General features: G+C 45.3%; 1 protein-coding gene across 5 annotated transcripts in view; it reads right to left on the bottom strand.

Moving 5' to 3' along the window:
* Positions 1 to 2746: 2746 nt before the first annotated feature.
* The window catches only part of COL14A1 (collagen type XIV alpha 1 chain), a 136009-nt gene continuing 113579 nt past the window's right edge, over positions 2747 to 25176 (bottom strand). For 3 of the 5 annotated variants that reach the window (XM_081204265.1, XM_081204266.1, XM_081204269.1), the window contains 3 exons: positions 9360 to 9437; positions 8953 to 9108; positions 2747 to 3652 (listed from right to left, as the gene is read on the bottom strand). In XM_081204265.1, the coding sequence (XP_081060391.1) occupies positions 3342 to 3652; positions 8953 to 9108; positions 9360 to 9437 (545 nt within the window). In that variant the 3' untranslated portion in view covers positions 2747 to 3341. Of the gene's footprint in view, positions 4603 to 8952; positions 9109 to 9359; positions 9438 to 25176 lie in introns of all 5 variants that reach the window. The other 2 variants (XM_081204268.1, XM_081204267.1) reach the window with 2 other exon arrangements.

Below are 25176 nucleotides of genomic sequence, written 5' to 3'. Positions count from 1 at the left end.
GACTTATTTCAGAAGCTGGCACTCGTCTGACCTCGGGAGACAATGGGATGAAGTCAAACCATTGGAGAGCTACAATGTCTGCTGTGGCTGTAGAGACCAATGTAGGAGAGGCATGTTTTGTTGCAGCCAAGGCAGGTGAAGGCCTCCGGTTGTGCTGATACAGGTGTACCATGGTGTTTCTTCTGTCTGCGCTCCTCCTAGCCGTCATTCCTCTGCCGGTCACTGCTGCAGATGCACAACCTGGCTGCCTCCAGGCACTGCGGTCGTCTGCAAGGGATTCCCACACAGCAGGGTTGATGTTGCTAGCCTTCACGTCTCGTTTGCAGACATCCTTTCTGGCCTTTTAGACCTTTCCCATGGGTTGGATGAGCGTTGCTCCCGGGAGGGAGGAAGGAGTCAATGGACACTGAGGGTTGGTTCAGAGAAAGAGTTTATTTCTGCTTCCTAGGATAGCAGAAAGGCACTGCGTGATCAGTCACAAGCAAGCACACCTAAAAGCAGATGCATACAGCTTATATTCCCTTCAAGTCCCCTTTCCCCCTTCCCCAGGAATTCAACCTCATAAGTTTGCATCCTTGAGCATGTTCCTGTACTCTTATCTTAGGGCTCCTGGCGCCCTTCCCAGGCATGGGGGCTGACACAGGCCTGTCTTGCAAGGTCTGTGCATCAGTGTGGTCAGGATAGTTACAACTGGTAAGATAAGACCATCCTGTCTCCACTCGGAACTGACAAGGCCATCCATTACGTCTTCATGGACTGATAAAGGAGAAGGCTTTGTTTATGCAGCTAAATTTGTGTTATACAGCTCAAGCTAGTGGAGTTTAGCTAATGAATCCCTGGAGAAAGAATCAGGAAAATTTGGGGAAAATTTGGGGCCCAGTTTGGGTGCCTGCACAGTCAGGTTTGGGTAACCTGTTCCTTCACTTTGTAGCGCAGAGTTGGTCTGCCAACAGGCGTTGTACCAGAAGCCAACTCCCTGCAGAGCACATCCTTGGAGATCTTGCCATCTTCCATTCTGGGGAGATGACCAAGGCAGCACAGATGAAACAAGAATGTGAACATGCTGGGAATGTGGACTTGGGAAAGGACATCTTTGTCCCTGCTATTTGCACTGGAAATAAAAGTTCCTACTGGACCAAATGGAAGCTTTACCCCCAATGCAAATAGCATTGAGGCCTGATGATCTGGATTAGAACTCTAGTGCATGGCAAAGGGCCAAGGCCTCCTGTTCTAGAGCCCAGTGTAGATCAAGCTATTGGGCCACCAATTTGCTTTTAAAATCTAGAAGAAAGACCCTCGTTCATTTCTTCTGGTGTGCAGAAGCTTGAGAAATCAGCATTTTCTGGCAAAAAATAGCAGCATAAGAATGTACATACATCATGGCATGAAATGCAATCAGAATCAATTAATCTATACTATATGTTGCCAACATTTCTGACATAAATTATCAGTGGGGGAAATAATCAGAGTCTTTCAGCAGCCTCAGATTTCCAACATATTCTGACCTAATTATAAGAGAATGAGAAGAATGAGTTGGCTACAAGGGACACCATTTCTGGAATAAATATGCAGCACATAGACATATGTGGCCATCTTGCTGGAAAATAGCTCATGGCAGTCTTTAAGCAAGTTTTATATGGGAAAAGGTTTTCACTTGCAGGGGAGGTATTTTCCTATAGTAATGCAATATACAGGCACGAGGCATCTAAAACACTCAAGGTGAGCATGACTTCAGATAAACAAGATAGATGTTTGTAGCATACTAGGCTGGGAGGAAACAAAGAATGGATGGGTGATAAGGGGGAGTTATTGCACAACAAATCCCTGGGTGTTAAGCCGCAGAAAATACAAGTTGCTTACCTGCAACTGATGTTGTTCGAATGGTGCATTTGGGATCCATGCCAGCCTTGTGGGAAGTGCCAAAAACTCAGCAACAGCATTGCCCCTCTGCTACGGCAGAGAAACCCTCTGAAAACTTAGTGTGCCCCACCAAGGACACAGAAGGCACAGGGATGGTTGCCTGGAGCACAAAATTGTTAGGAGGTGCAAAATTTCAACACCCGGTGCTGTCTCAATACAGCTGTGTGCTTCCGTCACTGGGCTCTGCTGGGCTTTTCCATGTGAACCAGGAAGTGACCTCTCCGGACAACAAAATGACCCCTCTTTTCTTATCTCTGTGGCTGCGATCTCCTGGGTGAGGCGGATGCTGTTAGGCAGTTAAATGCACATGCGTACTCCATCCCTTTCCCTCTCTCCCACCCCCTTGGGTACGGGCAACCCACGCTACACCACTGCCATCAGCGCAAGGATTTATGCATGTACAGCAGACCTTCCTGTCCCCTCTTTCCCCCGTGCATGCAACATACTCTCCCAAAATCTGTCCAGAACAGATTTGGGGTTGATGCAGCGGAGAGGTACATCTTGTGAGCTGTGAAATGGCCCCGAACTGTCTGACATATGTATCCCAATCCAGCAAAGGAAAACCTGTACACTGAATTAGAAGTCGTTCCATTTTAAGCGAAGTTTGAAACTTGTAGAATCATCTAGTCCAGCCCACAGCAATGCAGAAATCACATCTAAGAGGCAAGCAGAAATGGTCCCATGGACAGAGCAATCTCACAACTGGAACTTGCAAGGATTGTGTGATGGTGTGTGTGTGTTTTTTTTTATAGATCTCAGGGACCCCCAGATTAAACTTCATACCACAGTCGTGGGCTCTTAAAAATAATAAATACAACAGATGAAATTATTTATAAAAGTTTGCCACGTTTATTTGTATATAAAATAGAGTAGTGATAGACCCACAATAAATTATTAGTGTGTTTCTAATAGGTATTTAATAAGAATGCTGTGGGAAGAAAATCCCACTTTATATAAATCTTCGAAGGAAATGATTAAAAATAAAATAAAATCAACCAACACAGTTGGCTTCAGAAGGGTTACTTTGCAAGTAAAGCACACAATCAAAATTCAGGCAGAGAAATTCAGAAAGCAAGAAACAGTGGAATGAGCTCCTTGACTTATTCAGATATAACAGCTGGTGATGGAGTGTTTTGAAATGTGCATCGAACCATTCTAATACAATAACTACAAAGATCTACAGAAATGTCCCTTGGAGTTTCCATCTAACAATAAACCCCTACAAAGCTAATAACTTCTGGCATGCAATGTAATTAGCTATCCCCCCCCCCCTCGTTCTGCCAAAGTGGTAATGTACAATATATTTTTTCCCCTTTAAGATATGAGCCTGTAAACAATTCTCACGACAACATTAGGCAACTGGACAGAGGCCTAAAAGATTCATGTATATAATGCACACAGAGAGAAAAAGAAATAGTTCGTTAAGAGGTTTTCTTAACCTTCCTCTTGAGCCTCAGAGAACTGGCGCTTCTTTTGGAGATTCGTCTTGAAAGGCGACTTATTCCGGGGGATCTCAGTTCGAGAGCGCCCATTTCTTCCCGCACAGGTGTGAACTCTGGCTGAGCCAAGCGAGGTGCTGGGTAGGGGGACTGCGGGTGATGGTAGGATCCATGCACTAGATAAGGCTCTTGATCATCGTCATCGTAAAGGTCCTCGGAGTCATAGAGCTGGTAGGAGCTGTGCGGTAACGGCACGACAGGGATCTCTTGATCAGTTGGGTCCCCATAGCCACCTTAACTCGCCAAGAGGAGCCGCACAGTTAACGCAAGAGGAAAGCAAAATTGAAGCAATCGTTAGGAGCTTGGTTGAATATTGCTCTCTATAGAGCAACTTTCTTTCTCAACTTTGGGTCCCCAGATGTGGCTGGACTACAACTCCCATCATCCTTGACCGCTGGTCCTGCTAGCTAGGGATGATGGGAGTTGCAGTCCAATATCATCGAGTGGGGAGCCCAAGGTTGAGAAAGGCTGCTTTCGGCTGCTTCTTCTTACAAAGCAGTCGGCCTTGCAAGATTAAATCAGCACCAGTGAATCGGGGAAGATTTATGATTATCTTCCTGTTAGTTGGAAACCGACACCAGAAGTAACAGTGAGCTAATTGTATTAGATATGAGTTGTCTGTTACACAGCATGGTTAGGGGCAGGGGGAACATGGAGCAGCTTAAGAACCAATAGACACAGCCCAGCCCTGATTAAGTGTGTTTAGCCCTCATTTATTTCAGTGGGGAAATGATCCTGATTCAATGGAGAATCCTGCATATAGGATCTGGCTGGCTTGCTGGAGGCCTAAATAGGAACACTCCAACCTGCAATATTTTGTTGCCGCTCCCCTCTGTTTTGCTCTATCTCAAATAAGTGAAGCGCTCCCTTTCCAAAAGCTCTCCCAGGGCTTTGATACAATCCTGTTCTGGATAACAGCCTGTCCAGTGGTTGCTTGTGCCTAGCAATGCGCATCATGGAGAAATGTGCCAAGTGTTTTAATTCTAGCAGAAAGCATAAGAAAACCAGAGCAGGCATCCTTTGTTAGTGGTGATAATAATAATAATAATAATCAGTGTTGCTGGTGGGAAAGCATCAAGGCTGTTCAGTAGTTGCCATTCTGACCTTCATCCATATGCGAAAGAAAAAACAGACTCTACCCGATTTCACCTTCCGTATGGGTAGCCATTGTAAGGGAATGAGCCTTCGGAAATCGAAAACGAACCAAGATGAAGGGTGGGGGGAAGAGGGGAAGAGGGACAGGAACAGGTGAACAACAGAGAAATACATACAGATCAGTAAAACAAACAAAGGTCTCCAAGGCCAGTTCAACTACAGGTTAATCTTGTGACTTAAGCTGTAACCAAGACTGAGTCTCAAACTAATAAGTACAACCTAAGGCTTTGCTTCATGCTTTGCAAACCGAAATAAGAAAGAATAAAAAACATTCACATGCAGTACATGAACTTGTGTCAAAGTTCCTACACCTTCCTTCCATGGCCCCTTGGATACCAAACAGTGTTTTCCAAGGTCCTCGATGAGTTTTTCCATGGGAATGTTGCAGAGAATTCTGACGCTTGGTTGACAATTCACCCAACAAACACACACACACATATGTTTGGCAGAAGGTGATAATGCCAACAGTGGGTGTGGCCAAAGGCAAAAATGGGTGGAACCAGTCAAAGATAATGCTCTCAAGGAACACCATTTGAAAACCACTGTTCAAGAAACATCGTCAAGACACAATCTCTCCATGCAATGGGGGTATTTTAGTCCGATTTCTTTTTTTAAAAAAAGACTGTCATTCATGAATTACAACTATATGCACTGCCGATTCAGATTATTACAAGAAGCTGAGTTAGTGACACTCAGGTTTCCCATGCTGTTTAGACAAACATGAACGAGGAGCTTCTCAGCTAGGGATCTCCCAACCAACCAACCAAGGCAGATCAGGTTAAAACCAGGAGATGGATGACACAAACAAGACATTCAAGAAATTTGGACTGGGTTATTTTAGACAATGTGACAATGGCACATGACAAGCACAAGAGACGAAGAAACAAAACACCCTGCACTTCACACGCTCTTTGGCTTTTATATGGGGTTTTAATCGCTTCAGTTACAAGGTTAAAAGGTTGTTTTTCCTCTTTGAATGAGATAACTGGGCATGTTCCTGTTAGAATTCCTGCTCCATGATTGCAGTCATGGGATTGTTGTCTTTCACATTTTGACTCCACAAAGTGGGAAGTGACGGAGACAGGATGTTTGTGTTACTGTGTTCCGTGAAGTGGGACTATTGTCCTTTGTTCTTTCTCTTTTTGCTGTCTGATGCTAGAGAGAGAGGGAGCCATGTTGCAGGACTCCGTGTGTGTTTATATGTAAATCAAGTAGATTAGCCAAAATGCTGAGTTGCTGAGGTCTGTCATGCAAGTTGTGAAGACTCTGCGGATCCCTAAATATGCCGGTGTCTGTTGGCATTGGTCGCTGTGATGTTCAGGCTGAAGAAAGCTTTTGAAGCTCCTGAACGATCGACCAGGAGGGAGAGAACATGCCAGTCAGGCATGTGTCTCTGCCAGGGTCCTACTCGAGTATAGGACAAGCTCCTGACAGTTCCCTGACCCAATGAAGTAGACCACAATGTTTATGATTCCCCTCCTCAGCACTGTGGCTGTGCATGATTAGCTCTAGCTAGATATAGTGTTTAGAACTTACTGGCTGCTTGACAGGGACTGAGTCCCGACCATTTTCCTTTCCCTGCCCAACAGGCAACCAGAGCTATTCAAATCTGCAATGCAGACACACAGGTGTAGTTATGGCTGCTTAGCCTGTGTATGTGGTTCACACAGGGGAGCACTTCAGATTAATCAGTAGTTTTTTAAAGGTAGGCCTGATGATTTATAACCATGTTTGGCAAGGATGCCTCTTCGTCCCCGCAGATGCAATATCATTTTACGATGGTTCCCCTACTGTCACTCTCCAAAATAATTCCTGCATTTCTGGAAGAGCACAGGGCAGAAGAACGACAAGGCCGTTCCGACGTGCTTCTCTGCCAAAATATCTCGGCGGCATTTCTAAGACCAGGGGAACATGAACATTTGGACACACGTAACGCTGGGCGCTGTGACATCAGGGCTGAGTTGCAGTTAAGTGACGTGGCAGAGTTTCAGAAAGTTTGGGGCTTTTTAGTTTAGAGAAAAGGCAAGGAAGAGGTGATATATTGGAAATGTATAAAGGCATGGAGAAAGTGGATAGAGACGAGTTTTTCTCCCTCTCCCACTAACACTAGGACTCATGGATAGCCAATGGAGCTCAATGTCAGAGGATTCGGGACATATAAAATAAAGCGCTTCTTCAGGCAGAGGGCCTTCTCGGTAGTGGCACCCGCCCAGTGGAACACCCTCCCACCAGATTTTTCTCAAAGAGAAAAATAACTACCAAACTTTTAGAAGACATCTGAAGGCAGCCCTGTTTAGGGAAGCTTTTAATGTTTAATAGGTTATTGTATTTTAGTGTTTTGTTGGAAGCCGCCCAGAGTGGCTGGGGAAACCCAGCCAGGTGGGCGGGGTATAAATAATAAATTATTATTATTATTATTATTATTATTATTATTATTATTATTATTATTATTCAAACAATGCAGACTTAAACTAAGCAGGTCGCTCCCATAGGAGACAGGGATGGCCACCAATTTAGATGGCTTTAACAGAGGATTAAGACAAATTCACAGAGGAGAAGTTCCTTTGAGCCTCCTATGTGAACAGTATGATCAGTTGACATAATTTTCTCCTGCCTTACACTAACGCTGCCACCACTGCGAAGGAAACCAGCAAGGGTTTTTTAGCTCGGTGGCAACAGATCTCTGGAATTCTCTTTCCTTGGAATGGAAGCCAGCCTCAGCATTATGTTCTCATCTTTGGAACTCCCTGATTTGGGACGGCCACCCTGGCTACTTTACTGACATTTATAAAGATTAAAAGAAACCCCAAACTTCTCTAGGATTCCCAACCCCCCCTTCAACTAAAAGTCCCTACAGTTAAGAAAATATGCTCTATGCTCCATGGTTCTGTGATTTTAATATGGCTTTGTTGCTTTTGTGCACATTGAGATTCTGTACTTAGATTTCTTTTGAAATGTTTAAAATGGTATTGACGACTGATCAGGAAATGATTTATTTTTATATGTGGACACAGAGGGAATGCTCAGACAGGTGTGCCTGTGGGGAAGAGGAAACCCACTAACTTTGTATCCGTAGTGGCCCAGATGCACATTTGTGTCAGAATACAAGGGTGTGTACCTGTGCGCACACTGGTATGTGTCCAAATGCACTTTTGAGGGTCTTCTGAGAGAAGGCAGTGCAGTTCTGTTTGCCTTCGCTGCCGTGACCAAGTAGCCAAGCTGGTTAGGTTGCACGCCCCTATGGCACCATCACATTTACAATGAGATCCCTGGTGGGCTGGGGCAATTACAGTGGTACCTCGGGTTACATACACTTCAGGTTACATACGCTTCAGGTTGCAGACTCCACAAACCCAGAAATAGTGCTTCAGGTTAAGAACTTTGCTTCAGGATGAGAACAGAAATTGTGCTCCGGCGGCGCGGTGGCAGCAGGAGGCCCCATTAGCTAAAGTGGTGCTTCAGGTTAAGAACAGTTTCAGGTTAAGTACAGACCTCCGGAACGAATTAAGTACTTAACCTGAGGTACCACAGTAATTACAAGGTTCTTTCAGGTAAAAAGAATAGCTCCAAAATCACTTGGGAGAGGAACGGCTGCAAACAGGTGCAACTAAGGGGTGTGTGTGTGTGTTGTTTCTGATTTCACAGATCCTTTCCCTCGTTCCCGGAGCCACAACTTACTCACTGAAAATTGAGCATCACAAAAATTCAGTATGGCGCTAGGATTGTAGAGTGGGAAGGGACCACGAGGGTCAAACCTCCTACAATGCGGGAGTCTTTCACTCAATGTGGGTGTCAGGGAACTGCCATCAGCTCAGAGGCAAGAGATGGAAGGGCAGTTGTGTTACAGGGAGCCTCCGAAGATCTTACGAAGCAGTTCTTCCTCTGGAAGAGGAGGGAAGCCCCACCTCTGGAGAGGAGGGAAACCCCGCCTCCAGTGGGGAGGGAGTGCTGGGATCAGAAGATGCTAGGGAGAGCCTCAACACCGACCCTGAGCAAAGCGGAGGGGAGGCAAGTCCCTCTTTGCCAGTGCCCATTCTGCGCAGTAGTCTTCGGCGCAGAGAGGGGAGGAGAAGGTTGGGGGTCACACGGCTGTTATGCTGGGGAAGGCATAAGGACCGCCCACTCCCAGATTCTGCTAGCGACTGAGCAGACATGGACTTGCGACGCTCTGCATTGTAAAATTGTGCAGATAATAAAGCCTGGAAAAGTCAGGTTGGTGTCTTGCCTGTTTGCTCTCGAGCAACCGCACCAGCACCTGACAGTGAGACTAGAACCCACGACCCACGAGTTTAAGAGTCCCATGCTCTACTGACTGAGCTACCTCATTTTAAAGACGTGTGTGTGGCGGGAGGAGGCTAACTTAGAAAAACATACTCACCACCTGTTCCATATCCAGCACAGGAAGAGGGATCACAGTATCCCGGTTGCCCTGAGGCGCCATGTGGCCCAGGAACACCTGTATGGCCAGGTGGTCCTCTTGGACCTGGTGAACCTGGTGGTCCTGGGGCGCCTGTACGGCTTTCGCCTGGAGGCCCTGCACAGAACACAGAAACGGCTGTCAGAACATCACCTTGCCACTGCTGCAGAACGAGAGAGCAACGTCAGGTAAGGACTACCTGAGTAACCAAACGTGATTTCACACGTGTTCTTTATTATACAGCCACTCTGTGTAAAGGAGCCAGACTTTACTTGTCCCGACTATTGTTTATTATGTGTGGGAATGCACATTTAATTGTACTGACCCTTGCATATCATTTGGGCATATGGTCACGACGGCGAATTTACCTGCTGCCCCTGGTGGGCCCCGGGGGCCTTGGGTCCCGACACCTGGGCTCCCTCGCTCTCCCTTCTCTCCCGATAAACCTGTTAAGAGGAAAGGATAAAAATCAGAACAGATGGGGCGGGAGGGGGGGGAGTTGATTAATGCTTCTCCATGAGCATCTTTTATTAATTAAGAAAAGGAAGGGAGGCCAAGGAGAAATGGCTCTGTTGCGTCTTCTGTTACAGCCTCGTTGGAAGGTGTTGCTATAGCTAGTTTCCTGTTATACAGTGGTACTTCAGGTTAAGGACTTAATTCGTTCTGGAGGTCCATTCTTAACCTGAAATTCTACTTAACCTGAGGTACCACTTTAGCTAATGGGGCCTCCCGCTGCTGCCGCCGCTTGATTTCTGTTCTCATCCTGAAGCAAAGTTCTTAACCCAAGGTACTATTTCTGGGTTAGCGGAGTCTGTAACCTGAAGCGTCTGTAACCTGAAGTGTCTGTAACCTGAAGTGTCTGCAACCCGAAGTACCACTGTAGTGGCTCTTTACAAAGTCCTGTTGGGCCACTTTAGAAGACATTGCTGACATACAGCAAAATAAAGACCCTTCCTGGATACAGTAGTCAGAAGTTGCTAACGTATTTATATTAAAGCTATGTCGATTCACACAACAGTTCTGGTTTGGCCTCCACTTTCCCATTGCATGATCTCCTCAATCTTCTGGTTAAAGCATAAATCCCAGTTTTGTACAGTGGTACCTCGGGTTATAGACGCTTTAGGTTACAGACGCTTCAGGTTACAGACTCTGCTAACCCAGAAATAGTGCTTCAGGTTAAGAACTTTGCTTCAGGATGAGAACAGAAATTGCACAGCGGCGCGGCGGCAGCGGGAGGCCCCATTAGCTAAAGTGGTACCACAGGTTAAGAACAGTTTCAGGTTAAGAACGGACCTCCAGAACAAATTAAGTTCTTAACCCGAGGTACCACTTTACGCTATTGTTGACATTTGTTTTAGCAGAGAGAAGAAACGCCATGGTGCATCTGCAGCGGCACAACCGGATGCCTTCATCTGCCCCAGCTGCAATAAAACATGTCTCTCCTGTATTGGTCTCTACAACCATAGCAGGTGCTGTAACTCTCCAACAGTTTGACCTCACCCCAAATAGGACACACCTCCGCTGTCTCTCAAGACAGGCGGACGCCAACAATAAAACTAACACTTTCCAGAGAGTTTGCTGTGTTAGTCTTTAGCAACAAAAACTACAGAAGTGTCTTGTGGCACCTAAAAGACTGGTTGGCATCCCACTCCTACTTGAATCACACACATATACACACAATATGATCCACATTTAAGCTTAAATAAGAATAAATTATACGTAAAGGGTCATTCTTCAACAGATATTGCATTTATTTGGAATGCTGTCAAACTGATATTTATTTTTATTTCAGTATTTGTTTTATTAGAACCACAGAAATATATTTCATGTAGATTTTTGTGGTTCCAATATTTACATATTTAAGATAAACAAACCAACAAATTTCAAATGGACAGCGTTCCAAATACCTGCATCTGTCAAAGAATCAGCCTTGTTGCTCTGTTTATTGAACAAACCGCATTTTCTTAAGAATGTTGTTGTCTTTCTTTAACTCTTAAGTAGCTAGACAGTTTTGCTATAATGGCATGCTCAAGGATTTTATTTTCCTCCTCTAAAACGGTAGGAATATCAGAACACTTCCCATAATTTGATGTAACAGTCGCTATCGGATGTTCCTGTAAGCGCAACTCATTCCTTAAGCTGCATAGGGATGGTTTTGTTGGGAAAAAGCAGCAAGGCAAAAGCCAGCTCCAGATGGCTGGAATGCAAAACAGGATGTTGTGTTTTGCAGATGTACTGCTGGAGAAAAGGTGGAGCCTATTCTCTGTACTGAGCACCGGATGTTAGCTCAGAGTGTCATATGACCTGTGCTGGAAGTGCAGGAGAGGAAGAGTCTCTCTTCTGATGGAGTCTGAAGGGAGCAGTAGCATTTCTATGTACTGCTGAGTGACAGGAATAAAACATGTAAAAGGACTCCTGTCTGTCTCATTTCCCCTCCCTGGGGACAATGCAGGGAGGGAGAGAAGAAGAGGAAAGCAGAGGGTGTGTTCTTTCTCACGTCTAATGAGAAGAATCGCCGGGTTTGTTTACCTGCCGGCAGTCGCAGACGGAAGGTAAACACAGTATCTCACTCAATTGCCTCGGGGGAGGCCACGTACCTCTGCCTGTGAGCCGAGATACTAACATATGGCAGCCTTCGGATGGTTCCGATTCATCGGACATCTGCATGAGAGGCTGGTGGATTGTCCTCCTCTGCTCCAAGGGAGAAGGCAAGCGTCTGACAGAAGCCAGAGGCTGAACAGACCCAGAGGAAAGTGTTTCCAAGCAACAGAGCTCAAGGTATGCTGCACATTTCGGGCTAAAAGTGTGAACGCAGGTTGATTAATTCCCTGGTTCATGGGAGCTGCGTTTTGGAAAAACAAAAGCTCCGAAAGAGAAGAGGCCTGCAGCTCAGAGGCTGAAGCCTGCATTCCACAAATTCCTGTGGTTAAGATAAGAAGTCCTGAATGCACTCTTGCTAAGTAACGGTAGTGGAAAGTTACTGGCAAAGGGGCTGGACTGTGAGGCTAAGCTTGGGAAAAGCGAAACAAAACCACGGAGTGTTTTGGCTACAAGTTTACGAGCTCTTGGAGGGACTTTCCATAGCAGCCAGAGTTTAGCTGCCAGGTGCAAAGAGCGTAAACAACTTGCAGTTTGCCTGCCTGAGAAAGAAAAAAAAAACAACTGTTGGATTTTACAGCTTGTTTGAGAGTGTGAGCTGGAGGCTTGGCTTCAAGATGGATGCCAAGAAAGGGGGAGCCCTGCCCTGTTCATCTCCCCTGACCAGAGACAGTTATTCATCATGGTCTGGATGGATAACTACCCCAGAAGGGGTGAGCCAAGATGATGCTGGCCAAGTTCCTAAGAGCTCATCGAAAGCTGAGGAGAGCTTTGACCCCAGAGGGGAGAGTGCAGGAACTGTGGCTGTTGGAACTGTTGGTGTTCCTGAACAAGGTGCAATGGGTGTTGCTGACAGGGGGAGGGAAGAACAGAGTTCACATCTCCCCACTGATAGTGCTACTGGAGAGCATGGAGTAGCATTGAGTGCTGTCCGATGCTACAATTGTGGACAGACTGGGCATCTACAGTGGAACTGTAGGAAGCCGCAACAGTCAAGAGGAGCAAAGAGCAGCTCTGCGAAGCCTGAGGCGTCAGGCAAAAGCCGTTCCAAGTGCCAGGTGAAACCTGCAAAGGCTATGATGGCGAAAGGAACCACGCCAGATGTTGGGAACGCCTTTATAATCGACACTGGATGTACAAAACATTTATGCCCGCACAGACAACTGTTTTCGACGTTGAAGAAGCAAAGCTTCACTGTGAAACAGGCCAACGGTCAAGAGTTGGAAGCAACCGGAATTGGGACTGTGTATCTTGAAAGTCTGAACTTGACTATAAGCGATGTTTACCTGGTTCCAGAACTGAGATTTAATCTGCTGAGTGTGTCGCAGATTGCAAAGAAAGGACTGAAACTGTCCTATGATGCTAAAAGCTGCAAGATCTACAAAGATGGAGAACTGTTTCTTACTGCCAAAGAGAAAGATGGACTGTATTTGTTGACTTTTGATCAAAGTGATTACATGAAATGTAATTCTTCTGATTCTAACGAAATCTCTCTTGCAGGTGTGGCCAGTGTGAGCACCAGGAAGGTGACCAAGAAGGTCGAAAGAGCATTTCAGCGGGTGTATGCTGATGTGCTTGGTCCTCTAGAACCATCTAGGGGCAGTGCAGAATATTACCTTTTGTGTGTGGATTGTTTCACTAATTATTCTTGGGTTTATATGATGGAGAAACCGCAAGAAACTTTAGAAAAGTTTCAGGAGTTTTGTGACAAGGTTAAAAATATGCATGATGCTAACATTGATTGTCTTTTCACAGATGAGAAGCAAATTTTTCTGTAAGAGAAGTTTCAGAAGTTCCTGGATGGAAAAGGGATAGACCACAAAATTGCTGTTTCAACTGAAGCGTGGAACAGGGGGGTCTGTGTTAGGGTGAACAAAGAATTGCAAAAGGGGATGAATGCGCAATTGCTGAGTTCACATTTGCCACATGAATATTGGGCCGAATTGCTAGCGTCCTATCTTCATGTGTGGTTGAGAAAAGTCTCAAAAGAGTTGGGAAGTTCTCCTTTTGAGAAGCTGTTCCATAGAAAACCTTCTGTTGCCTATTTTAAGGTTTTCGGGTCTCATGTGAGAACAGAAGCTCCAGGTGGAGTAAAGAATGCCAAAGACATTTTTGTGGGATATGAAAAGGGTCTCTACAGAGTAATTTTGTCTGAATCTGGTCAGGTGATTCTCACAAAGTTTCTAGAGAGTGCTCCGGAACAAGAGCGGGTTGTAGAACAAACATTTCCCACAGGTGGCAATTCAGATGATGATGATGATGATGATTTTTCTGATGTCACAGATTACAGTGGTACTGATGATGATGACACTGATAGCTCAGAGAGTTCAGTTGTAACAGTCATTGAGAGAAAATCTCACACAATGGATAGACCTTCACAGATGAAGGAAGAACCACTGTTAGCCATTGCTACTGGTTCTCAACAAAGTCCAGAGGTTGAACCAGTGAGCAGAAAGGATCAGCACCTCGTACGCAGGTCTGAGAGAGTCACAAAGGGTGTACCACCAAAGAGGTACTCAAAAGAGTTTGCTAACTTAGCTGTTGCATGTGTTGCTATTGTTAACAACTCAAAGCAGGTTAAAGCAGTGTCTAAGTCAGAGACAAAGACACAACAGAGAGTAGCAAGCCAAGGTAATGCAGAAGCCTTGGAAGCCAGACAACCAGAGAGGTACACTGGTGGAACCAGTGGTGGGGAGTTCCAAGGGTGGAACTGAAACAACAGGGGACTGTTATATGTATAACAACTGTTTGTTCTCTTCTCTGGATCATGTTTTGCCAATTGATGCTTTTGGGGGAGGATGTTGGGAAAAAGCAGCAAGGCAAAAGCCAGCTCCAGATGGCTGGAATGCAAAACAGGATGTTGTGTTTTGCAGATGTACTGCTGGAGAAAAGGTGGAGCCTATTCTCTTTACTGAGCACCGGATGTTAGCTCAGAGTGTCATATGACCTGTGCTGGAAGTGCAGGGGAGGAAAAGTCTCTCTTCTGATGGAGTCTGAAGGGAGCAGTAGCATTTCTATGTACTGCTGAGTGACAGGAATAAAACATGTAAAAGGACTCCTGTCTGTCTCATTTCCCCTCCCTGGGGACAATGCAGGGAGGGAGAGAAGAAGAGGAAAGCAGAAGGTGTGTTCTTTCTCATGTCTAATGAGAAGAATCGCCGGGTTTGTTTACCTAGCCTGCCGGCAGTCACAGACGGAAGGTAAACACAGTATCTCACTCAATTGCCTCGGGGGAGGCCAGGTACCTCTGCCTGTGAGCCGAGATACTAACAGGTTTTAGAATATTTTTAACAAAAAGTAGAGCAGGTGGTGCAAGCTCTGCCTGTTAAACGTAAAAATGATGTCTTCCTCCATTCCCTTTCGCCGCTATAGCTTTGTGAACTCACTAATCAATGCCAGAAGGTGCAATGGCTCTCATTTATGGCTCGAATGTTTCAGATGCGCAACTCCTTTGCACCCACCTGTACACAGTTTCTGCAGTGTTTTAACTGCACAGTGGGAATATTTCTTCCAATTCAGCACAGCGCTAGACCCGGGTCAAGAAGAATCACCTCACTCACAGCCCACAAAAGATGCTGAGCAGAGAAGGTGTAAAATTCTAAACTTCCCCTCGAAGAATAAAAACGCTGCCGGCTGCCAAAATGACTTTGTTTAAAGAATGTGTTCCGACTCCTTACAGCTTTCAAAGCACAAACCTACACGTGTCTCACCAGATCACAAGCGCCAATGAGCACAACGGGTCTTGACCCCCAAGTACATGGGCAAAGGATTGCAACTTGAGGGGGGGGGGAATCTTCAAAAGACAACCAAGGGACCATGAAGTTTTCAGGGATAGATGCTGAAATTAGAGACTGCTCCTGTTGAAAAGTGACAACAGCCACGAAATTAAAAGATGCCTGCTTCTAAGGAGAAAAGCAATGACCAAACCTAGACAGCATCTTAAAAAGCAGAGACATCATCTTGCCAACAAAGGTCCGTATAGTTAAAGTTATGGTTTTCCCAGTAGTGATGTATGGAAGTGAGAGCTGGACCATAAAGAAGGCTGATCGCCGAAGAATTGATGCTTTTGAATTCTGGTGCTGGAGGAGACTCTTGAGAGTCCCGTGGACTGCAAGAAGATCTAACCTCTCTATTCTGAAGGAAATCAGCCCTGAGTGCTCACTGGAAGGACAGATCCTGAAGCTGAGGCTCCAATACATTGGCCACCTGATAAGAAGAGAAGACTCCCTGGAAAAGACCCTGATGTTGGGAAAGATGGAGGGCACAAGGAGAAGGGGACGACAGAGGACAAGATGGTTGGACAGTGTTCTCGAAGATACAAACATGAGTTTGACCAAACTGCGGGAGGCAGTGGAAGACAGAAGTGCCTGGCGTGCTCTGTTCCATGGGGTCACAAAGAGTCGGACACGACTAAACGACTAAACAACAACAACCTGTTGAAAAAACACTTGCAACATATCCCTTCCAACCACATCCTCTTTCCTATTATCTTTGCATACCTAAAATGAGTGGCCAAGATCATACACTCTCTTTCTCTTTTAATTTTGCTTTTTAAAAAAATATAAATAATAAGATCACACTCTCGTAGGCCTCTTACAAGGTATGGTTTGTAGCAACAGTTCCCAACTTAAGCAAAATATATTAAGACTGAATTCATGTTGACACGGATAGTTGCCTTAAAACCCAAACTAACTAGTGGACAATAAGCTCCCGGGCCTCATCTGGGCGGAGAATGAGGCTGAATATCTTACAGTGTCGTTTCAGAGGCAAGACACAGTCAGGTGATTTGGCACAAGCTGAGCAAAGCTATTAGCAGAAACCAGGCCAAGCTCCTAGGCTGGTATCCCAGTGTTTTTGGAGTTTTTTTTCGTTTCTTTTTTTTCCTTTTTTTTTTTTTTTGGACCGATGCTATCATATTCAGGCTTACAGGAAAGCTGAGGTCATGGCTTTCTGTTATAATTAAAGATTCAGATATGCATTCAGGAGGCCAGCTTTATGAAATGTGTGCTTTTAAACTCAGAAAGCAGGGAGTACAGGCAAGCAGTGAAAGCACCAGAGTGATTCTCCAGACCTCCGCCTTGGACCCAGCGCTATTTGAAACATTTCTATTATTTATACGGTAAACTTTCAGCATTACGTGACCCCAGAGCAGGTGACAATTCCATTCAAAATATAAAACAATTCTAACAGAATAAAGAGCAAGGAAAACACAGCACACCCACAAAAATCAACCGCAAAATCTTCAGCTCCATCTTACTAAAAAAACAACCCGAAGATCGCACAAAAAAGAAACACCTACCTATTTAAGAACTGTAAACAGATAAGAACACTGGTCTGTATAGTTAAAGCTATGGTTTTCCCAGTAGTGATGTATGGAAGTGAGAGCTGGACCATAAAGGCTGATCTCCAAAAAATTGATGCTTTAGAATTATGGTGCTGGAGGAGACTCTTGAGAGTCCCATGGACTGCAAGAAGATCAAACCTCTCCATTCTGAAGGAAATCAGCCCTGAGTGCTCACTGGAAGGACAGATCTTGAAGCTGAGGCTCCAATACTTTGGCCACCTCATGAGAAGAGAAGACTCCCTGGAAAAGACCCTGATGTTGGGAAAGATTGAGGGCACAAGGAGAAGGGGACGACAGAGGACGAGATGGTTGGACAGTGTTCTCAAAGCTACTAAAATGAGTTTGACCAAACTGCAGGAGGCAGTGGAAGACAGGAGTGCCTGGCGTGCTCTGGTCCATGGGGTCACGAAGAGTCGGACACGACTAAATGACTAAACAACAATAATGGGTGTCAACATCATGAATTCAGTCATAGTCGAGCCATTGAAAAGTTGCTTGCTCGCTCGGTCGCTGGCAAGCTAACATAGTTTACCTCTCAGAATTACTAACTTTTATTTTTTAAAAAAACAAAAATTTGGAATTGTTCATGAGTATTAAAAATAACTTCTTATAAAGGAAGCATGTGCTTAGTGACACTAAACCGCTAATGCAGGAATGAATTGTAAGCTATCTAATTTGGCAGAAGCACAAAAAAGGACTTCAGAGAGCCTTTTCCTTCCTTTGCATCATCTTGATTTCATCCCGCCTCTTATCTGCAGTGACAGGGCAGAGTGATGGTGCTTTTCGGATAGGAAAAATGCTAATGAGGAGCTCATTTGCAGATAGGAACCAGAGGGAAGCGAAAAGGGAGAGAGCCTCCTTTCACAACAATTTCCCCTGCTTTATTAAAACATACATTATAGTCTTGTTTTACTGCATTTGGTTTAAAGATTAGCATTTTGTGGGCGTAGGAAGGATCTGAGAGTGTGCAGTACCTAAATAATCTGGAACATTATATAGGAAAAGGTGGGATATAAACGAAATAATCAAACAGAGATCAAGGAACACCTCTGCTAAATGCATTCCTTACCAGAGCAATGAGCCATCCGGGTGAAAATTCATCCCCTTTTGAACAGAACAGTTCTTCTAATAGTCCAAACGCCTCTCTGCTCCTGCCCCAACTTCAACTTTAGCTGGCTTCTCCCAATTCCTTTTCACCACCTCGCCTTGAGAGTTACCGCTTCTCAGGCTGAGTGATTGCCCAAAACATGCATATCCAGGCAAATGAACATCTCTTAGCTATTTCGACATTATTTATGGCTTGTTTCTCTCCCCCCCGCCTCCACCCAAAGGACATTGGGTTCCAAATTCTCAAACAGCCTAAATAAAATTTTAGGCAGGAGACTCGCTGAGATCATATCTAGTTTTAACAACAAGAAAGAATCCAGCTTGGGGGATGTGAAGCTAGCAGCCTGATTCTGTCCTTTTGCTAGGACAACACAGTACTTATACTGGGGCTGCCATATGTCTGAAATTTTCTGGACATAGTCAGGATACTGCAACTGGAAGCAGTGGCCGGGTAAAGGTAAAGGTAAAGGTAAAGGGACCCCTGACCATTAGATCCAGTCGTGACCGACTCTGGACGATCAGAAGGTCGGCAGTTCGAATCTCCACGATGGGGTGAGCTCCCATTGCTCGGTCCCTGCTCCTGCCAACCTAGCAATTCGAAAGCATATCAAAGTGCAAGTAGATAAATAGGTACCGCTCCGGCGGGAAGGTAAATGGCGTTTCCGTGCGCTGCTCTGGTTCGCCAGAAGCGGTTTAGTCATGCTGGCCACATGACCTGGAAGCTGTACGCCAGCTCCCTCGGCCAATAAAGCGAGATGAGCGCCACAACTCCAGAGTCGGTCACAACTGGACCTAATGGTCAGGGGTCCCTTTACCCTTTACCTTTAGATGGGCTTTTGGTGTGACTCATCAGACTCTTCGTAACATTCAAGAGGAAATAATGTCCCCCACAACACAAAACTAACTTTTGTGCTTGCCTGCCAGAAGATGTAGCAATGACTGCTAAGTGACTCTGGCTGTGCCAGATTAGGCAAATTCATGGAGAGACAGGTCTGTAAATTAAGTTTTGATAGTTAAAGGGACTCAATATTCAGAGGGGTGTTGTCTTCAAGCCCTGCTTGTGGGTTTTCCAGAGGTGTCTGGCTAGCCTCTCTGACAGTATAATTGTTATTGTTATTTGTACCCCAACCATCTGGCTGGGTTTCCCCAGCTACTCTGGGCAGCTTACAGCACATAAATTGTAAAACATTAGACATTAAAAATTTCCCGATAGAGGGTTGCCTTCAGATGTCTTCTAAAAGTCAGATAGTTGCTTATCTCCTTGACATCTGATGAGAAGGTGTTCCACAGGGTGGGTGCTACTACTGAGAAGGCCCTCTGCCTGGTTCCCTGTAACCTCACTTCTCACAGGGAGGGAACCATCAGAAGGACCTCAGAGCTGGACCTCAGTGTCCGGGCTGGATGATGGGGATGGGATGCTCCTGAGGATGCTCCACTAGCTGAACCCTTGATCTGATCTACCAGGTCTCTCCTTATGTTCTTAATGGCACAATCAACTGGGAGGTTCAGTGCAAGTCCCACCAAAATGAACTGAAACTGTGCAACAAGCTCAAGGGTGCTTATTTCCACGGGACATTTGCAAGTCTACTCTGACATAAGCCGTTTTTAGCCCAAGGTCAGCTTTCTGAACTATGCAGCGTAGTTGGCCCTACTTCTGCGTTGGCCCAGGACCAGTTTTTGACATTAGAAAGCATGGCCATGAATGCTGGTGAAGATGTTCGTATATATCAATTCCAAGCAAGTCCTGCCAAAAAGTCTCTTTTGCTTTGACAGCTGTTTTAGCAACAGAAATAACGAGAACGAGGGAACTTTGATCCCATGCCTTCTTCTTCTTTTCGTTATCGCAAACTATCGCTCCTTTGCAGAATTCCCTGGCAGGCTCCCTGCAAGCTACAGACAAGGCTATAAAGTTTGTTGTTGCGTGTTTGCGAATTATTACTACAATCCGAAACATCGTTTGTCCTCCTTTATCTTGTACATCTGCCTAATCCTTGCGTTAAGTTCTCCACACTCCAAGACATTTGCTTAAGTGGCACAAATAATTATGCTTTTCAGGCAGTTCCTCCAGCATCCCACAACTCTTTAGCCCACCCCCTTTAACAGTGAATCGGTCCCTTTCTTGTCTCCAACTTCCCCTTTCCCTCCTACCTCAACGCTCTTTTCCCTTATACCACCAAACAATGTCACTCTTTGTTCAGCTTCACCATAGAAACCCGGGGCTGACAAGCTCGCCCTCCTAAATCTTTTCTCCTCTTACACTGAAGTAATTAGAATTATGGCCTCAGAGACTTTGGTTTTCTTTCCTTTTTCTCCTTCTTTTAGGTGGGAGGCAGTCTCAGAGGTCACTAAAAGGTTTCCTCATCAGAGCCAACAGCATGACTACAGAGCAAGATGTTTGACACGCAGAAATAACCAAAGAGCTGCCATTACAGCATGCAAAATGGCTTTCACATGCAGGGAATATAACACGCAATGCAACCCCCATATTGTGCACTCGAAGTCACTTAGGCTGTAATACTATACACATGTTTACCTGGGAGTAAGTCCCATTGAGCCCTGTGGGACATACTAGCATCATTCTGTCAGTTGTATTTGCTCCCAAAAGACTCGCGGTTCAATCCTTTGCATGTCTACTCAAAAATAAGCACCGCTGGGACATTTTTCAACCACATTTTACTGAAAGGAGACCCAATGAAAGTAATGAGCACGACTAAGTTGGGTCCAACAATTTCAATAGGTCTGGGTAAAGCTTAGTTGAATACCAGTTATTGAGTTTAATGCAGCTTACTCCCAGGAAAAGTGTGCATTGGATTGCAAAACTAAAGAAGTATCCTATGCCTGTTTACTCAAAAGTAAGTCCAAGCCTCTGTTGGAATGGTTAAGAATTTTGGACCAGTCACAGGTTCCAGATTGTTTCTCAATGCATTGTAATAGTCTAGACCCAGGGCTGTGTGTGTGTGTGTGCAGTATTTAAGCCTTAAACTAGTTAAGTGTCAGCAGGCTTAAAACTCCTTGAGGATATTGCCACCTCCACACAAACACACACACCCTTGCTTTTGTGGCCTCTGTACTGCTGCCCCTATAAGTTATTTTTGGCACATTACAGAGCAAACAACTAAAGCAAAACTACCTCAAAGAGCTTATTAGGAGGAAGGTGAGAGTTAAAGGTAACGATGGATGGACATGAAGACTTAGGGCCGATTAAAAAAAACCCTACTTCTTCACGCAATGCATAAACTATGGAACTCACTCCCACAAGAGGCAATGGGGACCACCAATTTGGATGGCTTTAAAACAGGATTGGGCAAATTTGTGAAGGACAAGGCTACTGACAGGTTCACGCCATGATGCCTATGTTCTGCCTCCACTGTCGGAGAACTACCTCTGAATACCAGTTGGTGGAAATTGAAGGCAGGCAGGGTGCTGATGCGCTCATGTCCAGCTTGCAGGATTCTCTCAGGCATCCGCTGGAATCTGGATGCCAGGCTAGATGAGCCACTGACCCGATCAAGCAAGCTTGTCTTACGTTCTTAAGTGAACAAATGCAATCGCAGGTATAGGTAAAGGTAAAGGGACCCCTGACCATTAGGTCCAGTCGTGGCCGACTCTGGGGTTGCGGCGCTCATCTCGCTTTATTGGCCAAGGGAGCCGGCATACAGCTTTCGGGTCATGTGGCCAGCATGAGTAAACCGCTTCTGGCGAACCAGAGCAGCGCACGGAAAAGCCCTTTACCTTCCCGCCGGAGCGGTACCTATTTATCTACTTGCACTTTGACGTGCTTTCGAACTGCTAGGTTGGCAGGCAGGGACCAAGCAACAGGAGCTCACCCTGTCGTGGGGATTTGAACCGCCGACCTTCTGATCGGCAAGCCCTAGGCTCTGTGGTTTAACCCACAGCGCCACCTGCATCCCAATTGCAGGTACTTAGGATTTATTTCCACTCATCATGAGGACTCTAGGCAAAGTCATGTGGTCCATGGACTCCTGGCGGTCTGCAATTTTCATCTGGGTTGTCTGCAGTGTGTTTGTGGTTGAAAATGAGAGGCAACGCATCCACCGCTTTAAATATTCACCTACATAAATCAATGCCTGGGGTGGTGGTGAGATAATTAAACACAGATTGTTAGGCAATGAATTTAAAGAACTTAGTTGCCAAATCAGGGACAGTGTCTGTGCAAGTCTTGGGGTGGTACGATGTGGATAGCCAACGGCGACTTATCTCTTCCACTAGACCAACCTGAATCAACGCAGGGCATACATGTGAGACTGAATGTGCTACCTTTGGCATTGCTACAGGGGAGATTCCAGAAAATAGCACTCGCAGAGAGACGACGCCTTTCTGGACAAAGACATATAGCAGGCTTCCTCAACCTTGGCCCTCCAGATGTTTTGAGACTACAATTCCCATCATCCCTGACCACTGGTCCTGCTAGCTAGGGATCATGGGAGTTGTAGGCCAAAACATCTGGAAGGCCGAGGTTGAGGAAACTTGACATATAGAATCAGTTGTGCATGTTCTTTTGCACTGCCGCTTGATTCAGACAATTCCATCTAAGCTCATTAATCAGGTGGTTCTTAGCAGGGAGTGGCATTCCTTAAGGCAGCCTTCCTTAGGTCTACTTGGAATGGGGTTAAGATGGAGATAGCTGCCCGATTTCTGCAACACGCCTTGAGGATTAAGTGGATGTTATACATTATCTTAGGACGCAGGTGGCGCTGTGGGTTAAACCACAGAGCCTAGGGCTTGCTGATCAGAAGATCGGTGGTTCAAATCCCCGCGACGGGGTGAGCTCCAATTGTTTGGTCCCTGCTCCTGCCAACCTAGCAGTATGATAGCACGTCAAAGTGCAAGTAGATAAATGGGTACTGCTCCGGTGGGAAGGTAAACGGCGTTTCCATGTGCTGCTCTGGTTTGCCAGAAGCAGCTTAGTCATGCTGGCCACATGACCCGGAAGCTGTCTGCAGACAAATGCTGGCCTGTAAAGTGAGATGAGCACTGCAACCTCAGAGTCGTCCGCGACTGGACCTAATGGTCAGGGGTCCCTTTACCTTTATCTTTACCTTTATACATTATCTTAATTGTTAGATGCAGATTTTGCTGAGTGATTTTACTGTACTGAACCTTCCTGGAATCTTGTCTATATGCCGACAAAGGTTTGGGAATTGAGAAATATTCACATAGATTTTTAACTGTACAGTGGTACCTCAGGTTAAGTACTTAATTCGTTCTGGAGGTCTGTACTTAACCTGAAACTGTTCTTAACCTGAAGCAACACATCAGCTAATGGGGCTTCCTGCTGCCGCCGCTAGAGCACGATTTCTGTTCTTATCCTGAAGCAAAGTTCTTAACCTGAAGCATTATTTCTGGGTTAGCAGAGTCTGTAACCTGAAGCGTATGTAACCTGAAGCGTATGTAACCTGAAGCGTATGTAACCCGAGGTACCACTGTATTTTCATTGCTTCTTTTATTTCTTACCTTGCATTTTTATTGTACTGCGATTTTGAATTCCGGCGAAAAATAGCTATACCTGAAATACCTTCTTTCCCTGTCAAAATCCATTCCTTCCACAAAGCGTTTTTTTTGGATAGCACAGACTGATTCTGTCTTCAAGTTACTTCAAGTTACTTCCCCCTTGCCATGCCCACACACCCTCATTCCGGGGGAATGGTGGAAATCATTCACCATATAAGATCCATCATTCACAAATGGGGCAGCAATAATTTCAGGAGGCATATTAAAGGGAACACACACAGACTCCAACTTCCCTTAACTATCAATGGGAAGTAGTCAGCTGAAACTGCCTTAGCTCAGTTACAAAATCCCACCTGCTGTAAAGTTTGGGAAACAAGTTCCTTCCTGTTCAGCCTCAGTGCTACTGACTGGTGTTCAACTTTTATTTGTAGTTACTAAAATTACAAAATGAAACCAGGCCATAAAAATTAAGCAATTATATGAGAAAGACTGCACCAGCGAAGGAAAAATACAGTTCACTGGCTTTCTACTGTAACTATTTCCACTATTTCCACAGGAAGAGCAGTGTTAGTCTGTTGCCGCAGAAAACAGCAGAAGATACTTTTGGAGCACCTTAATGTTTTATAATGGCATAAGCTTTCTGATGCTGCCGATGAAATGGACTCTAGTCTGCAAAAGTATGTGCTAGTTTAAATTTGCTGGTCTTTAGAGTGCTCCAAGACCCTTTGTTGTATTTGGGAGAAATTCAACATTGTGCTAAAGTGATCGTTCCATCGTAGGAAGCATTTGGGCATGCCAGGTGGAATCCCCCCCTCCTATGGGGCAAGGGGGAAAACCCCATTGCATAAGGAACATCCTTGAACAGGGCCTTCTTGGTTGCTGCTCCCAGGCTTTGGAACTCGCACCCTAGAAAAGCTAGACCGGCTCCTTCCTCATTGTCCTTCCACCAGCAGATGAAGAACTTTCTTATTCCAACTGGCTCTGGGGAACTGACTGCTTTTAATGAAAGAGTTGGTGCCATGCTGTTTTTATGGTAATTATCTGTATGGTTTTTATATATGTCTATTGTTTTAATTCTATCAATGTTTAATTATTTTTTATATATTGTTTTTCTGTGTTTTTACCGGATCCTGTTTGTATCTGTAAGACATCTTCAGTCCCATCAGGGATAAATTTATTGGCATTTATTTATTTATTTATTGGCATGCATCTGTCTCAAGTGATAATGGAGTGTGTCTCTGAAGTCAAACTGCTGCATTAGCAGCACTGAAGTGACCTCTGCAGGACACAAGCCTGGGAAGTGAGTCTGGAGGTCCTGGGCTGCCCAGATGACAAGACCTCTTGGCCTCACTGATGTGGTCCAAAGGAAAACAGAGCAATACTAGTTTGGCTGCAGGAGTTGCTGGAAGGAGCCATATGAGGCGCCATCCAACCGTTTTAGGGACTTCAGTCCAGATTTGTGTAAGGTTTACTCCTTAGCCCTGTCTTTTCCTGAATATATCCTTCAAGGCAGCGGAGCTTTAGGATTAGAGTTTTCCTTCTCCTAGCTGGGCTACCTCCGCAGGTGGATGAGCCCCATCAGTCCCCCACTTCCCTCTACAGCACATGCAGAAACTGTTAGAATTCCTGCTCCATGATTGCAGTCATGGGATTTTTGTCTTTCA

This window comes from Podarcis bocagei (genome assembly GCF_964188305.1).
Source record: "Podarcis bocagei genome assembly, chromosome: 8".
Taxonomy (NCBI): domain Eukaryota; kingdom Metazoa; phylum Chordata; class Lepidosauria; order Squamata; family Lacertidae; genus Podarcis; species Podarcis bocagei.
Note: the sequence above shows the minus strand (reverse complement) of the source record. Positions and strands in the feature narration are given on the sequence as shown.